At 39.8% G+C, this 18,592-nt stretch overlaps 1 protein-coding gene across 10 annotated transcripts in view; it reads left to right on the plus strand.

The window, feature by feature from the left end:
• The window catches only part of LOC123976249 (collagen alpha-1(XIV) chain-like), a 270,666-nt gene that overhangs the window by 90,848 nt on the left and 161,226 nt on the right, over positions 1-18,592 (plus strand). For 8 of the 10 annotated variants that reach the window (XM_046058229.1, XM_046058231.1, XM_046058234.1 and 5 more), the window contains 5 exons: positions 122-244; positions 1,917-2,066; positions 6,681-6,797; positions 11,914-12,063; positions 15,265-15,339. In XM_046058229.1, coding sequence (XP_045914185.1) covers positions 122-244; positions 1,917-2,066; positions 6,681-6,797; positions 11,914-12,063; positions 15,265-15,339 — 615 coding nt within the window. The remainder of the gene's footprint in view (positions 1-121; positions 245-1,916; positions 2,067-6,680; positions 6,798-11,913; positions 12,064-15,264; positions 15,340-18,592) is intronic. The other 2 variants (XM_046058228.1, XM_046058237.1) reach the window with 1 other exon arrangement.

The following is an 18,592-nucleotide window of genomic DNA, read 5'->3' on the forward strand; positions in this document are numbered from 1 at the left end:
GTAAATGATGATGAAATGCATCATACATATATTTAATGTAGCTTTTTTTCTTTTCCAAATTTAAGCAACATTTTAATAGAAACATAAAATCTTTTTTTGTCTTTTGTTCTGTTTTCCTCAGTTCCTCTTTCAGCTCCTAAGAACCTGCGGGTATCAGAGGAATGGTACAACCGCTTCAGGATCAGCTGGGACGTTCCACCTTCACCCACCATGGGCTACAGGGTCGTCTACCAGCCTGTGTCTGGTAATTCACACACACACGCGCTCACACACAATAACTCTGTCAATAGGGCTGTGCAATTAATCGGAATTTAATCCGGATTTCGATTTTGGCTTCCAACGATTACAAAAACAAGTTAATCAAATTAAAACGATTATTGTGCGCTGCTGTTTCGCAATGACACTAGTTTTGTGTTATAAATCCAGCACACCTTTTTCTTTACAGCGGCACCCCCTGCCCCTCTCTAAAATCCCCAACTCACTGTCATCCAGGCTATGATGTTTACTTCAGTGGTAATGGCTGTTACAACTTGCTAGTCACCATTATTAGCTTAAGCCTATGGCATTTTATGCTGCAGAAATTAGCCTAGCGGCTAGAGGACTTTTCCTCTCCTCATAGTTTTACAAATAACATATTATTTATGCCTAAACCCGGTGCGTTAAGCCTTGCTTTACTTGGTCCGTCCTTGGAAAATTCACAGTGTCCCCGTCTTCTAACGTATTATTGGATTTAAACTTTCTTCACCGTTGGTTTAAATAACTGCATCTCCTGAGGGAGCACCGCTGTAGAATTTCAGGATTACACACATACACAGTGTTGCTGTCTTCCTCTTGGTTAGCATTCAATTAAAAAAATTCAATAAATGCACAATGTTTCCTTAATCAATCAATAATCGTGATTTCAATTATGACCAAAATAATTGTGATTATGATTTTTGCTATAAACGAGCAGCCCTATGTGTCAATCAAAATAAATACTGATGGCTTTCAAATATTACAGATCCCACACCAGGCAGGGCATTTAAACAGGTTCAAGCACTGTTTGTAAATTACACTGTTCTTAAAAAACTTTAATTAAGAAGTCTAGAGTCCTCTTAGACACAGCTTGAGGATTTAATGGATAAGGAAATGTTAGATGGAATGCTGTTTATATTGAGGATTTTTATTTCCTTAATAGCAGCGACAAAGTGATGAAAGGTCATGGAGTGTCTGAAACAGAAAAGATTCAGCCATGAACTTTAGTGTATTTTCACTGGGGAGTATAAACGCATGTCCCCCAGAGGATATTCAGTGAATTACAGAGAAAATTGCCAAGTAGAATTTGTCCGAATATCTGCAGTAAATATCACCTAGGCTTTAGTTTTTGAGATGTTTATCTCAGAAGTGTTTGAGGGACACACCAACAATCATCGTTCTTCTCACAGCAGTTAAGATGACTCGTAAGTAGCAACAGATCGAGCCAATTTCATTTTCTTATGAAATGCTGGTGAAAATATTCTGCTTGTGCCTTAAACACGTTTTCCAGCTAACCACATAGACAAACAAACAGTTCATGTGCTGTCAGTGATGATAACGAAGATAAAGAACACTAGAATGTTTTTTTATGATTCAATGAGCATATGTTTTTAGGGATCCTCTTAGCTAACCTGAACATTAATACTAATGAATCAAGTCAAAAACCTAAAGACTGCAGTCTGTGGGCTGTGGGAATCGCACACAGACTCATTTTCTCTGCACATTCTTTCATATTCTTGTCTCATGTATGTGTCACTTTTTCACTTTCTACCACCTACTGATCTTCCATCAGTTCCTGCCTCACTGGAATCGTCTCTGAACTCACTCCTCTTTGCTCCTTCCATTCACTGACCATTTGCTCCTCCTTGACGCGTCTCCTCAATTATCCCGCCCCTCCGCAGCCCCTGGACCAGCTCTGGAGACCTTCGTGGGAGAGGACGTGAACACCATGCTGATCCTCAACCTGCTGAGCGGGACAGAGTACAGTATCAAGGTGATCGCCTCCTACACCACTGGATCCAGCGACGCCCTTTCAGGGAGGGCCAAGACCTGTAAGTAACTTGATGTCACAGCGTTGATCTGGGGATGTTTGTCACAAAGTGCATTTTGCTGACTGTGCAGAAAAACACGTCACGGATCACAGCCTCGGCTGAATATAAATATTAAATAGAGCAACTAAAAACTTACCCTGCTCTCTTCCTCCGCATCCATGCTTTCTCTAAGTAATCCACCAACTTCTAAGAGTTATTAGAAAACAATTCTTTCATCCATACTGCTATCAAATCATTTTCAACATGTGACTGACTGATATATTCCAAATCGTATTTGCCCAGTTTTATTTTACCCTGTCAAACTACATCCCTGTTTGAATGCTTGCCGTTGTTTCCCCCTAATTTATGCCACAAATGTGCAACAAATGCTCATGGCTGTTGCCCTTGATTCAGTCTACCTTTTATATTAAGATTATTTTTCGCTGGCTCTCCATGTCAGTGCCGGCTGAAGTTTGAGAAAATTAGAAGAGCCAGTCAAACACTTCAGACGTTAATGCCTTCATACCCATCTGATTCTCTTAGCAGCAGTCCCAGCTAATTATAGGATACAGTCTTGAAATTTTTATTGAGACCATCTCTGCTGTTACAAGAACCGCTGATTAAAATATTTCCATAGAGGAGTTTTCAGCTGCTGCCTTGTTAGCGCCACAGGATGTGGACAGTCTCCATAAACTGTACATTTACCATCTGCACTTGTTTAAGAATTGTGTTTTATTACACAATAATAGTGTTTAATAAGTTGTGCAACTACATTAACAGTGTCTAATTATTATTTATATATCTAATTAGCAAGTTTTTATAAAAAGCAATAAAATCTCAATGTAGAAAATTTACTGCCACAAAGGAAACACACAATATACAAGACAACTTTGTCCACATCGTAATGAAACTTAAGCTGATGATACACGGAGCAACTTTTAGAGCAATGGTGCTGGGCAATGTTGCCGTCAATGGTAATGAGTAAAGATTACTCCCCTAATCCCCTTCCCCCACCACTCCGCCACCCGTCCTGCCCGCCGCTGTCCGTTCAAAACATAGTCAGACTTGCCACCAGCAACATTGCTCAAAAAGTTGCCCCCATGTATCATCGGCTTTAGGGCCACCAGTACTGCTGTCAGATCATTGTTTGGTTGTCATTTTTTAAACTTGATCTTTTAAATACCTTGTTATTGGTCTCCTCTGTCTATTCTGTAACTGAGTAAAACTATCTCCTCTAATCTAATCAGAGAAGCAGCCCAGACACCTGGAGACTGCAATATCTTTATCCATCTGACGCTTTTAATGGCAACTAATTACATTTCAGCCCTGAAATGAACTGTAGATGCAATAGATTCAAGTTATCTCACTGGCAATGTGGACACTTCCCGAGGCTCTTTGAGTGTCTGGCCCAGTTCGATCAATCAGGGCTTCTTAAGTACCATTTGAGTAAGAGCCTGGATTTCTCTCTCCGGCATGATAATTAAACACTTCACCTTATTCTGGCCTAATGGTGAAATACACTTTTTTAAACTGAAAGGTCTCCGGTTCAGCCACTGTGACCGACAAAAAGCATGTGTCTTCTGGAAGTGTCCTTGAGCAGGACACTGAACCCTCCCCCCCCCTTTCATCCATTCTAATGTCTCTCTGGTTAAGAGCTCTCATTGTGAGTGTCAGCTCAATGCTTGGACATGTAGCTTTAAATGGATCTCAAGCACATCACTTTGCTTTGGAGCCACAGTTTCCTTTGCCTGCATGACAATTAAGCACTTCTTGGTTGATTTTGAAGGACAAGTTGGGAGGGTGGGGAAAAGGGGACTAAACCTGAAGAAGATGGGGAAAGGAAGAAGAAAGATTGTGAGATGGGTGGAGTTGAAAAGGGAGTATAATGATATGAGGCCAGTGGGATCCACATTGCTCAGCAGCATGTTAATGAAGCCGATGCACCAGTAGAGATGAGTGGACTGATGCTTCAATGTCACACACCAGCACAAGTATCACAGACAAAAAGTAGGCTGTAATACCTTTATACTTAACATTTAGTTCAAATTGTGTAACTGAAAAAATTCTGTAAAAGGACCAGAACGTGTCAAGACTTAAACAATACGCAGAAATAGCTGCTGAAATAGCTGTGTTGATCATTTGTGGTCTCAACTGCAAAAGCAACTGGATGAATGTTAAAACCATAATATTGACAAAAGAAGACAAGAAAGTTGTGATGTGTGGGAGGGAGTGGCAATGAATAAAACACGTGCCTATGGTGTGAGAGACCTGGGTTTGATTCCCACTGTGACACATACATAGTCATTGTAAGCCGCTGTAGATAAAAGCATCAGCTAAATAAGTAAATGTTATGTAAATATTATGATAATTAGAGCAAAAAGTAATCATAGGTGCATGGAGCCAGTAAAATAACAGAGAGCACATTTCCTGGCTGAGACCTAACCAAGCGACTTTGCTTCCTTCAACATAGAGGTAAATATAGAGTTGTTCAAAGTCGGGCTCAGACTACAGGAGTTTTGGAGCCGATTAATCCCCGATTCACTCCTCTTGTCAGTCGGAGAAGAAATCTCGTCTGGAGCCTTGTTCGGCCCAGATTATCTGGTAATGTGAGGGGTTTGCAGATAAAATGTTAAACCTCCCTGCTGCTCGCAGACTCATCTGCACCAAAAATATCAAACATGTTGGATATCTAGGAGTTAAAATCTGGATTGAATTGGCAGTATTTTTCGAGCGGCACCACAGCAGCCAAGTCTATAAAGAGACGGAAGCTTTACAAGCTAACGCTAGTCCTGCAGCAGCTGACGGTGTTGCCAAGCAATTCAGTTCAATGAAATTTTATTTATATAGCGCCAATTCACTTCAACAGTTATCTCATAGCAATGGTCAACACTGCTAGCATACTACTGTTAAAACTGACAGTTTAGTGCTCGACCCCAGTTCTCACTGAAGAATGAACAATCCATGTTGGCCACGTCTCCTCAGCCGTTTTCTCATCCGGACTTATGCCTTTTTTCTTTTGTTTTTTTTTCTCATTACACAGCATTACTACAGTAAGTACAGCACGTCAGTCCACATTACATCTGCTTCCCCATGAGGTGTTGCATTGTTCCCTTGGACACCATAACCGTAATAATATCCAATAGTGTGTGATGCAACATTATTTTCAAATAATGATAATGGGCCTTGATGCTCAGGTGGCAGCCTAATTGTGTTAAGGTTGTGTATTGTGCTCACTGCTGCCACGACGGCCTCTGAAAAGGTGTGCTCATCAAGAATAAATGATTTCTCATTCCTTTCCTTTTCTTTCTCTCTAGTAGTGTGTGCATGTTTGAGATAAGAGAGACAAACATCTGCGAAGTTTCTCCTTATGTGCGCGGTGAAACCCGATTTTCAAGGCTGGCTTAAGGGACTGTGAGTTCTTGTGAGTTCAGATTAAATGAGTCTGAGGCCACTCTCGCTGCTAAAAGCTTAGCGCTCAGATGAAGGAGTACAAGTGTCTTGGGGTCCTGCTCCTGAGGGTAAGATGGAGCGTGAGATTTGAAGGTGGATTTCAACCATGTCAGCAAAAGATGACATGGTTGAAACAGATGTTTCTGAACGTTTTCCTCAGTGTGAATTTAAAAAAAAAAAATAAAAAATTCTTAAAGCGCCGGAAGTTAAATTATCAGTAAAAGCATATGCAGTCACCACTACTGGGATGTTTTGTCTCTCACTATCTGCACTATGCTGTTCAGATGCTGATTTAGGAATCACTTTGTGTCTTCTAATTAAATCCCTAGGGAAGATTTTTACATAAACATTATGCAGAGATGCATTATGCATTTGTAGGGAGTCCAAAATAATGCAGATTAGATTATGTGGCTGAGCTGGAGAAGGTTCTGTTTCGTGTGAGGGAAGGTAAAATATACTGTGATGTACAAGGCCGTTACCAACTCACAGGAACATGCATGCTATAACTCAGAACGAGTGATGCTTTCAAAAGTTGGATGATAAAAGTGCATACCATTAACATAAATAAAGTGTGTGTGTGTGTGTGTGTGTGTTTGCCGCACTTCTGGAGCGAAGACGGAGAAGCTATATTTCTCCGTCTGTAAATAACTCTCATGTCGGTGTCCTTGAAGTCCGCTGGCCATACATTTTTAAATCTGTCAACTGGAAACACGGTGGCTTGTGGTTTGTCAAATGTGAGCTCAGTGCATTTATATACAGTTTTATTATTACAGCAGCGTGTAGAGAAGAATGCTAACAACGCTATAACGCATATTTTTAGAGTTCAGACGAAGCATGGAGTTTGTTCTTAGATCGCAATACTATTTTTATCAGTGTTTCAGAGTTATAATTCAGGAGTGAGCGGGCCTAGCCTGTTCAGAGTTGTGGTTTGTTGGTGTCGAAACGGTGAGGCAGGATTTCAAAAGGACCTGTGGGCAGGTGAGCGTGGTCCTGGAGCAGAAGAGAGCAGGAGTTGGATAATAACACCAAGGTAGCTGGCAATGAGTGAATGAAGGACCGGGTGCAACACCCAAGTGTTAAGGTTGTGTATTGTGCTCACTGCTGCCACGAGGGCTACTGAAAAGGTGTGCTCTTCCAGGAAAAACCACTCCAGAAATTATTTCTCTCTCTCTTTCCCTCCTGCAGTGTACCTGGGGGTGACCAACCTGAGCGTGTATCAGGTGAGGATGGCCAGTTTGTGCGCCCAGTGGCAGCCTCATCGACACGCCAGCAGCTACAGAGTGATCATCGAGTCGCTGCTCAGTGAGTACTCAGCGGCATGGTGTTCTTTTCATTGCTTTCCTCTACATGCAATCCCTCATGCCACAGGTGTTAGATGACTAGCAATTAATCCAGCTGTTGGGAAGTTGGAGTTCAGCCTGGAACATTTGTTGCACTACACATTTATCTTGGTCTTCCTTTTAATATGTTTCCCCAGTCTGCTCAAACGAAAAACATGTACCAAAATTCATTTTCAGTATTGTAAAACCCAGTGACTGAACCTCCTGTGTTGCAAATAAATCCTGAGAATAAATCAAAGTGACAGTTTGTATAAAGACCACAGACCAGCTGAAGTGTTATTTGTTAATAGAACACAAACTGCAGAAAATGATCACTGTAAGATCGCGTGCCTGTGAAACCAAAGTGGCAGACCAAGAGCTAAATTTTGATTATAAATACCTCTCCTAACATCTTATTAACATTTACATGTTTTGTGTATTTAATAAATGTGCCAATAGAAATATTTAAGTTACAGACAACAGCTTAGTGGAAGGTCTAGTTATACCACTGTTGATGCCTCTAATATTTATGCTAAGCTATGCTAAACTGTCCCTTTTTCTGCAGTGGGCACAGAGATAAAACTAAAATTGATCATCAGTTCTGAATGTGTACTTCAAGAAAATATCCTGTTACTTTCAACATGTTTTTGTTGGTGTTTTTTATTATTATAATTTTTATTATGTACTAGCTACAAAACAAATTTCTTTCTGTGAGATAATAAAGATCATCTAATCATTTTTTATAGAGGGGAGATGTATGCAAATACAAATAACATGCATGCAGACAAATATTCATTCCTTTGGCACACTTCTCTGGATGTCTGGTGGATTTTAAGGACAGGCTGGCAAGGTTTGTAGATGTAACTGCAACACTACCACTACATCAGCCAGAAAGTGGGATACATAATGTTGTATCTGCAGCTGTGATTGTCCTCTTCAGATATCCTTCTCCATGTCTGTGCTGGTAGGAGGGGGGTCATTTATCCCCGCAAGCTTTCATCTGTGGGAGTTTCAGTGTGAGAGTGTCCAATTTTCTGAATTCCTAAGCAGCCTGATATAACAAAGATATTGTTGTATCCTATCAGAGGCATGCTGACAGTCTTAAAGGTTTAGCTGCGCAATCAGACACTGAGCCGCTCTGTAGACAAGGCAGGCTTACGGATCGCAGTCTGGGTGACATTTACATTTGCTGCGTGAGGTAAAATACCGGAAAAAAAGACAAAAGGTCGGTATTATGGCTGCCAAGTGTGTTGGGATGAGATGTTCTCATAACAGGGATGACAGTAATTATGCCTTGTGTCTATTCTGAGAAGTAAACTTTAAGGTGAGAAGAGAATAGAATAAAAATAATTCACAATTATTTCCTTCTCATCAAAGTTTCTCTGAAGTTTTCTTTGCAAACGCAGCCTGTTCTCTGATTGTGAGACAATCATTTCACAGAAACAATAAACAGAACAAGTGCTTCTGTTTGAAGTTCAGTATGTGTGTGTGTGAGGGAGTGTGAAAATGAAGTCGCATAAAGTGGAATAAGTGACAATCAAACCCAACTTTTTGAATGTCACTTGTGAAATGTTTGAAGTGAATGACCTCTGAACTTTGTGGTGAAGTCAGGAGCTGTTTCTCAGGCGGAAATGCTAAGAAAGTCACATGTGAAATGCCGTTGTTGGACTTCTGAAACCATCTGAAATCTCTTGCTGATAGAAATGTTTTTGTTTATAGCCTAATGAATGACATCTGGACTGATCCGGTGTTCAGAACATCACAAAACTATAACAACCAAAAAAGGACTTTTGGATACTTTTTCAAAAGGGGACATGTTTTTTTTTGCATGTTTTATCCAATTTCAAGGGATAGTTTGGGATTTTTAAAGTGGGGCTATATGTATGTATCCAAAGTCAGTGTATCACCAAAATCAGTATAATTTCAAGTGTGTGCTATATATTAAATATTTTCAGTGCTTTCTTTCCTTTTCTAACTATATTTCTTCAACCTAAGAACTTCCATATTCCTATACATGAGCTCAACTTGGCTGTGCACTGTATAATGCTTTTGGAGATCAGCTCTTTGGGTCAGAAAGAGATCAAACATCACTTTTTTTAAAGAAAATATTTCTCTAAAAGTTCTTCTTCTGTTCAAAAAGGCATCCACTTGTCTCCACAGTGAACGGCGTCCATGTCAGTTACTCATTTAAAATTTCTTTCATTCATTTTCTCTTCCATAAACCGCTGATAGTCTGATTAAAACAGCTGATCTCCTGCGGTGTTATGCCAACACATAGGAATATGGAGGTTCTGTGGCGTATATGGCGTACGCATAAACTGAGAACTATATGTACTTACGCTATCCAATTTATTATAAATTACACAAGACATGCTAAAACACTTCCTGTTAGGTTTCACCTCTTCCACTGCTGCCCAAATCCTGTCAAATGGGCTTCCTTGGACGTGTGTCTGTGCACTAGACGAGGGTGCAGCTGACGAATGAGTTGACCTTTTTATTAAATATCAGATATCACTCAATCAATGTTGTCCACCTCTGATATGACGGAGCTTTTAGCAGAAGAAAAACAGACACTAAAATGCTGGATGTTGAGGGGAAAATAACAGATCTACTGCACAATAGACCCTTTTGGCCTTTAAGAAACTTCGCCTCTTTCTTGAATTTACCTCCAGAGCCTTTATTAAACTTTTAATGAAAGTCATTTCTTACTTCCATGGTATTCATCTCCTACTTCAGCTGTCAAAAATGACTCTGCACCAAAGTCACCTCCAAAAAACAAGCCTTGCAGTTAGGAAAGTTATGTTCTCGGTTCTGGTTCACCGCAGCCACCGGGCGCAGCGCCAACAGAAATAATATGATTTTTCCCATTTGTTTGAACCTGATAACACACTCCAAACACACCAAAATAACATCAAACAACAGATGGTGTGGCTCCGATTCCATTGCACACGTCCACCATTCAGTCACCACCTCAAAGGTAAGACTGACTTTTAATACAGCCGTCATCCACCAAATAGAACGGTAATGGCTGCTATTCATCACCTTCAGGCCTCCAGCAACAACACTGCCATCATTAGCATCACATAAAAAGCACATATTATTGCAGTTCCCCTGTGTTTCTTCAGGGAGCATCGAGTTATTGGTTCTCTCAACACACAATAGAGCCAAATGAGGATTTATGTTTGCGCAGCTGGTAAATAATTATCAGAGAAATGTGTCTCCCGCAGGAGAAAGAGAGAAATGAAACTGAAATTATCCTGTTTTTGGTTCGGATGGGTGGGAAATAAAGAGGGAGGGAGGCAAATTAGGGGGAAAAGGAGATCAATAAAGAACGGAGAAATGAAGAGTTGGTATTAAGTGTATTTTCACAAATCCTCCTGTAGGACAGAATCCAACTGGAGTTTACTCAGATCAACCATTCACCTTTTCCTGCAGGGGGAAAATAACACAATTTTAATCTTCTTTTAAATTATCACTTTTATATTGCCGCTGCTTAAAGGTGACATGCTTTTCCGTATTTTCTCTCATATCTATAATGTTCAATGTCGGATGTTTATGTTAAGTATGGCTTGTTTCAGAAAGAGGCAGAAATAAGGGCTTGTATGAGATTTGAATCATGCAAAGCTACCTTAAAGGAGTCACAGAACTACAAAATAGGGCTGGAAATGCAGTATAATAGGTCTCCTTTAAACCTTATGGCTGTGACATCAAATACTGAAAGTCATACATTTCCTGATTATAGCCAGTTTTATTATTTGATATTATAGCTTACGATGTTGTACACGTGTTTGTGTGAAGACGACATTAAATGCCTGTCTTGTTAAAGATACTCATCTCCCCCACATTTCCTCCCGCCTCACTGTTATTTTTAAACTTAACTGTGAGTTTTTCAAAATTTATACAATGAGCTAAGAAGAAATTGACCTTTTATAGCTGTTAATATATTTTGTTAGCTCTTGGGGACTTGATAAAATAATGGATTCTGCCCTTCAGTTAGGATACGGGACCTTAATATATTCAGAATTGTCTGTAATGGCTGAGTCAAGTTCCCTTCCTGCAGCAGTTAAACAGATTTTTGCTTTCCCATGCATTCTTCTTTTGAATAAATGCATTAGTTTTGTTGTTGAAAATCCCCACACATACGCAGAATTAAAATCAGTCTGTTTGGATGTTGTTTTATATTGGTAGTTTTATTATAAGCCTCAGTTGTAGTAACTCATTAAACTGTTCCACCTGCCCTCTGTATTGATGTTGTAGAAGTGAATGCCTTGTATTTTGCCGGATAACACGTTTTTCTAAAGTATTTGACAGATTGCTGATGGACCCTGACCGGCATGGGGAGAACGAAAAACATCAAACACATGTTGATTATTATTTTTTTCCCGTAATTGGATTTGGTTCGTTACTTATTTCTGTCTGTAATAAAAGTTTATGTTTATTCAGTTTTGTGTGGGCAGAAACACAAACTGTGCTGCTGACAAACAGTCCTGAGGGACAAGAAACATCTAAATGACAAACATGAGTGAAGGAGATCGTGTGAGTCAGTAAATGGTTCTATATTTAATGCTAATCCTCATTATCAACCGCGTCTGACACATATACAGAGGAATTTAAACAACAACCTCTGTCACTGGTCCATCAGAAGACAGGTCATCTTTATGACTCACAATTGCTTGTCGCCTTAGCTGATTGATTTAAGTTTGTTGTGTTGATGTGATTGAGTGTGTGCACTTTTTTACATTTGCTAATTTTCCGATGTGAAGCAACATACATCCAAAAACAATCTAATTCTGCCAAACAAACATTTCAGCGCCTGGAGAATCCTTGTACCCTCCTCTCTGTCTCACCTCAAAGACCAATGTACCTTAATAATACATTTATAATAAGAGGCCTAGTTTGTAAAAAATGTTAAGTGGCACCAGCAGCAAGAGGAAACATTTCAGTGACTCACTGGTTTTGAGACATATTTCAGTAGTGCAACATATTTACACATACAAAATACTACTGTGTCTCTTCTCTAATACTTTATGTGCAAATAAAATATTTACCCTCAGCCTTTCCAGAATGATAACGAGGTGATCTTTGTATTTTCACTGCAGACGGTCAGAAGCAGGAGACGAAGCTGGGAGGAGGATCCAACAGACACTGTTTCAACAACCTGAAGCCCAACACGCAGTATAAGATAAGTGTGTACGCTCAGATGCTGGATGGGACTGAAGGGCCTGCAGTCACTGCTACTGAGAAGACACGTGAGTACACCTTCTCATAGGTAGCACATTCAAACACTGACAGAAATAAACACAATAAAGTGTGTGTGGTGTCACTCTGAGACCCTTTAAGACGTATCTTTACATGTGGAGAAAATTCAGTTACTATTCCATTTTTCCACTATACTTATTAAAACAAAATTGCTTGTTGGTTAATCTGAAATAAGTAGGACGTTCATAGCCATAAGCGTTAGATTTAACTTTAAGAGTTTTCACCTTCTTTCTAATAAAGGCAGGAATCTGTGTGTGTGTGTGTGCGCGTCTGTTTGTATTTCAATTATGTTGAGGACCGTTCAACCGGTCATCGTGGATGTGTTGTCGCAGACCCAACGGAGTGCAGTGTCACATTTGGTGCAATTTGAAAATGCGAAACGTTCAGAATTAAAACCCTTTCAATAAACTACAGTTCAGCGTGAGCTGCTCCGCTCTGCAACAGCAAGGGGACAGGGTACGCTCGCAGAGGCGGGGCGGGGCTTACACGCTCGTCGTGGTGTTTTTGTGTCATTAATGCTGTAAGTGAGACCGATGCGAGACGCACATTTAGAACAAGCACTGCACTAAAAAGCCGCAGGGAGGCGTCTCATCGGTCCCTGTGAATGGGCACTGCACAAGTGACTAGTGAGATTTAAATCCAGAAACATACATTTGAGACTTGATTCAGCTTGGACATAAATGTGCCAGGTCTATCAGCAAAACACACAACACAACATTGTTAATGACAGTTTGTAAGTAGAAGCATGTTTCTATGTGTATACTTGCAGAAAGCCTGCTGTGATTTTTCTTTTCAATTTTTCAATTCAAAACAGACACCCAATGACGACGACGACGATGATGATGATGACCCCAATTTTTTGGTCTCTCAAGATGAGATATGATAAAATTGTAGGATGGCATTGCCATATTTAGGATTATCTGATTCTAAATTTTAGAGATGTTTTAGAGCTGATATGCTGACAAACTATTTTTTGCGCACACACACACACACACACACACCCTTCATGTGAGGCTGTAATGCACAAAGACACTCATACATACACCACTGACACATCAGGCACTTTACCTCCTACGTACACTGTGCCAGACTCCCAATTCAATGCACCCATAAATGTGTCATAATAACAATATAGCAGACACACACACACACAGAAACTTCTGTCAGCTGTCATTGTGTATAAAAGAAGGCTAGGAGGACGACCACGTCATATTCAATATAAAACATCTTTTATCCTTGTGGGAGCGATGAGAGCTGAATCCTTCCTTTCAGAATGAGCCGTTTGTTCTGCACCGGCAGCCCCAAACACTAATCAAGCCCCAGTGTCTGGAGACGAGGGAGCGAGGTTGTTGGTGTGGGTGGGCTGGGTTTTTTGTTGTTGTTTTTCTTTTTCATTTTCAATGGACACTGTACAGTGACAGTTTGCAGTGTTTAAAGGGACATACACCCGTTTTCCTGTTAGCTATGATAACATTTTCTCACCGGCTTTAACGCATAGATGAAGACTCGTCAAGTTTAACCCGCCTTTCTAAACCTTATTTGAGAGTGAATGTCCATCACATGTCAAACTGTGTGGATACAGTTTCTTTTATGTCTTTCTGTCTTCTTTCATTTTGTTTCTGGGATCGTTTTCAGTCTATTTTACCATCACATACCTGATCAAGTACATATGAGTGTGTCTGATTTGTATATTTGCTGATTTCGACTGAAAATGTTACTAATCAGTTTGATCAGTTGTGGTGTTTACATTGTATTAGATCAGGAGTGCCTCTATCACAGATTATGTCATTAAGTCGCTTTGGATAAAAGCGTCAGCTAAATTAGAAGAAGACAGATGACTAGTAAAAGAAGCTAGTACTAGTAATTGTTATTAGTCACATGTTAACATTGGTACCGGTTGTGTTTATATTAGTCAGTTGGCTTTTTAGCTAAAGCTAGAACTTAACTCAGCTGATATTTACTGACAAATCTTGTTGCTTTCCATGTTCATCCATCAGTTTCCTATCAATGATGTTTTTTCAAAAGATTTTTAGTGTTCTTTCCTCCTCAGGCAGGCAGTTCAATGTTTCAGCATCAGCTATGCAAATTCACTTGCTTCCAGCAGCCAACTAAATAAACTTTAATAATTATAATCTTAATTTATAGAGCACATTTTAAAACAGTGTTACAAAGTGCTTTCATAAGAGCAAAGACAACAAAACGCCTTAAACAAATAACAAGATCTGCGCTAAAAGCATGAAGAAACTTGAGAAATTAGAATCAATTGTAGTGTAGTTAGCAAGAGTTACTATGTCCCCGCATTGTGTTGTATTTGAAGGTGTAAACTGATCTGTAAAGTCTGCATGGCGCGGCAAACCTATCTAAAGTTTGGCAAAAATCTCAGCAGGCACAATGTTTCTTGAGATGGATTACCTTTCAGGGACAAATTTGGAGTCTCTAGAATTTCATTTCCGTATTATACTGAAATTAATCGGTTGAGGGCAAAGAGAGGAGAGGCAGGGTGAAGAAGTGAAAGCAGGACTAAGAAATAACTCCAGAGATAAAAGAAAGGAAGGGAAAAGAGAGAATATTCCTTCCCCAGAGCAGATATTTGTTTGCTTGAAGCTGCTCCCCTCCGTACTGTAGCTCTGCAGAGAGCCTCCACAGTGATTTATTGCTTTGTTTTGATGCAAATGAAAGCCAGAGCCTTTTCTCCAAATGACTATCCCCATCGCTGCAGGCAGCAGCCGCTAGTGAACGCTCCCTACCTGCCATCACACGTAATTCACAGCTTCAGGTAGCTGATTTACTGCCTAAACGCCACTGATTTAATAAACCGTGTGTGTGTTTGTGGGGGGGGGAGGGGGCAGCTGGTTTATCTAGTTTTTCCGCCCCCCCACACAGACTAAAGGTAAAGAGTTGAAAGCAAAACAGTTGGAGTTTAATTTAAACCGCGATCAATCGACCAAATTGCACAGGAGCTGAAACCACAGAGCTGAACGTAGTTATTTAACACATTCTGTACGTTATCTATGTGACTGTGTGTCTGAGGTTCTCTCTTTACTCCTTTTTGTAGTTTTTAATGTCTTTTTTTAATGGTGGGGATTTAATTTGGGGCTCGTATAGCATGTGGTGATTGGTTTAAGATGCATGTGGTCATAATTGCAGGTTTTCCTGTCTTCATGTGTGTCTTGTTTATTCTCTCTATGCAGTACCCGTCCCGACTCCAGCACCAACCAAGCCCCCCACCACCACGCCGCTACCCACAATCCCCGCTGCCAAGGAAGGTAAGAGCTGATTTGATGATATTATTATTATTAGTGATCGTCTCCTGTCAATTTTCTGATGTTGATGTCTTGATTTTAATTATCTGTTGTTGTTTTTCTGTTTATCTGGTGCTGTCTCTCAGTTTCATCATATTTGCGTCACGCTGGCTGATGTTTGCAGTATGGTGTCACTTTGTTTTGCTGATTTTTGCACTTGATGTAATTGTACATGAGTGTTTTATTTAATGTTACCTTTTACTTCTATTCCACTACATTTTAGAGGGAAATACGCACTAGTTACTTTGCTTTATTTTACTACCTGTAATCAAAACAGATAAAATTTATGTTTTTAATGCAGGGCTTTTTAATTAAGTAAAATAACTTACTGCTCAACTGCTAACTGTTCAGTTTAAGGCTTTTGTTGTTTCATTATTTCCTCTTTGCTTTATTTACTTTACTTTACTGAAGTACAGTCACAATAATACTCACAGAGGAATGTGAATGAAGACTAAAGATGTAATGGCGACTATTTCAAGACTATAAATCACTCTCTGCTCGTCAAGAAGGAAAGACTGTACCCTGTTCAACACGCCCACACTCTACTGTGCCATAAAAGCTGGAGAATCATTCAATCAATCAATCAATTAGCCACATTCTGTGCACCTGCGAGGTCAATAACACGCTGTTGAGACGAAATCAGGCCTGAGACACACTCATTGTATGTAAATCATGTCTGTGATGCTGTCATCTTAAGAAATCGAACTTCAGATAACAGAAATACACAAAATATAAACCATAAGATCATTTCAGGTGAAACAACAGGCCTGCATTTACAGAAATAATCTGTTCAGCAATAACCAACAGAAACACTGCTTTAACAGAAATCTGACTGTTTTGTTGCTTTCTGACGGATTTCTTTCATTCCCCCCGATGTGACTGCAGTGACTCACTGATACGGCAACTAAGTTTAGTTGTCCGCCCACATTTCACGTTATATAAATCAAAATGTGACATGTTACTTGTTGAAGTGCAGAGTTTGAGGTGTGTGAGGACGACAGTTTAGTGTCAGTCCACACTGACACTGTACAGGCAGGGTGAAGAAGAGTTAACTGTTCTCCTCCCACACAGTGATGTGTTTGAATCACACACGCTCAATTCTGGCATATAAAAGAAATGCCTCAGATGTCTATATATGTGTGTGTGGAAATGGACGATAATTTTCGGTTCCAATTATCACGCTTACACAAATAACATATAATTACAGAAATAAATCTTCAACAGAAGGGTAATTTAAAATAAATGTCTGAAATGAAAACCTGGTGAGTCTTGGATCTGTTACCACAAACATGTAATTCACATTCTTCACGTCACTTCACCACAGAATCAACTTTTTTTTTTAAACTTACGTAGCTTTTTTTATATTTTGCGAGAAGAGAAGAAAAAACACCTTCACAGGAACCTGCCGTTACTGATGTCCACCCCCCCCCCTCCCCACTCCCTTTGCATTTGGCATTTTCAGGAACCTAATAAGAGGATTCCCTTTTTTCAAATGATGAAAATTGACGGCTTCGTGTTCATAAGATTCTTTGGTTTTATGAATGAAGGAGAAGTTGCCAAATGAACAGGCAGTGAAACAACAGTGAAGCAGTCGCTGGCAATGACTCCCGCCAAAGAAAATCGCACCCCAGTGAGTGCAGTAGAAAGTAATGCAGTGTTTAAATGTGTAATGACAGCTGTGTACAGGTAATACACACAGCTTGAGAGCTTGGTGGTCTGACGGAGGAAGCTGTCCCTGAGCCCGGTGTGGTGCAGGACCGGATCCTTATTGCTTCGCTGTCCAGGGCCCAGTTGTTCAAAAGTAATATGATCGGATTTCGGCTATCTGATTGGATCAAATCTTGAAAATAGGTTGTTCAAAAGAAAAAAACAAAAAAAACAAGGATTCTGAAATCGGATCAGATCACCTAATCCAATCCTGGTTTTGATCTGGATCAAACCTTCAGTTTGTGGTGTTCAAAACTTTTTTGTAGGATCCCCTTGATCTAAGAAATCAGGATTGTCCTGATCCCAACAGAAGGGTGGATTCAGGGTGGATTTTAGGAACAATATGTCATAATTTTATTATAATAAAGTAGATTAATTAGACATTACATATAAGCCATTCAGTACAGTAAACAGCTGTCACTATCAAACAGGATTAATGTACTTAATTTCAACTGTCACTTATTAGTGAGGCACAATCATCACAGGTGAACCATTCAAAAGTAGTTTTTAACAAGTTCATCGCTTATTGCAGGTCCAGTCAGTCCCTCATTCTGAGATCACCTCCTAAAAGCTAAAAGCTGCTCTCTGAATGATCTTTATTTTAAATATTGGACAACACGTGCTCAAAATATCCGCAGTGTATCTGTGAATAATGTATATTTCTTTGTTTTTTCTGGGTTTTGTTGTGGGTCAGATGGTCTTTGTTGTGTTATTGTGCATTTTCTGTCTCTTCAAATTAGGGTGACCCCACGCTGGCCGTTCTACCTGTTGGTCTTTATATCATTAACAGCCTAGGCTGTGATATGTAGCCCCATTTAGAGCACTGGAAATCCAGATTTGGTGATCCTAAAAAGTTTGCATCTGGATCCGGGTGATCCAATCCAGTGTTGCTTTGAAAAAAAAAAACGGCACAAAAATAAGATGGGTTATGTGATCCTGGATTTCCAAATCCGGATGATTCTGATCCAGATATATTCCACTAAACCCTAAACCAGATAAAGAACAGGCTCATGTGCTAGCTACTGTTCCATGTCATTAAGTAACACTATAACATAACCCTTAGTATAATCTGACCTCTTCTGATGCACACACACCAATCTGGTTTCTTTAAAGGGAGGTGTTCTGATCATACTGGTTGAAAGTGATGCTCACATGTAATGTGTAGTATTGGATTAGTATTGACCCTCAATTTCTCAGCTCTTTTCACTCTTTCACTTCTTTTTTTTTTTTTCTTTTTTTTATCCACATTTTCTTTTCATTACTTGCTGCCTCGACCCCGCTGTCTCATATTCACCAGCAAATGTGGAGTTATGAGGTTTCAGCATGGTTGCGGACTTACAATGGCTGAAATGAACTGACCTAAAATAAATCTATATCCCCTCAGAAAACCTGATTAATGCGAGCCGCATGGTGGGCTTTTATTTAGGGCCCGAGCACGACCGTGCGAGGTCCCTATTGAATCTGCTCGGATTATATTTTTTTTTTTTTTTTTTTTTTTTTTTTTTTTTTG

This window comes from Micropterus dolomieu, linkage group LG09, assembly GCF_021292245.1.
Source record: "Micropterus dolomieu isolate WLL.071019.BEF.003 ecotype Adirondacks linkage group LG09, ASM2129224v1, whole genome shotgun sequence".
NCBI lineage: Eukaryota > Metazoa > Chordata > Actinopteri > Centrarchiformes > Centrarchidae > Micropterus > Micropterus dolomieu.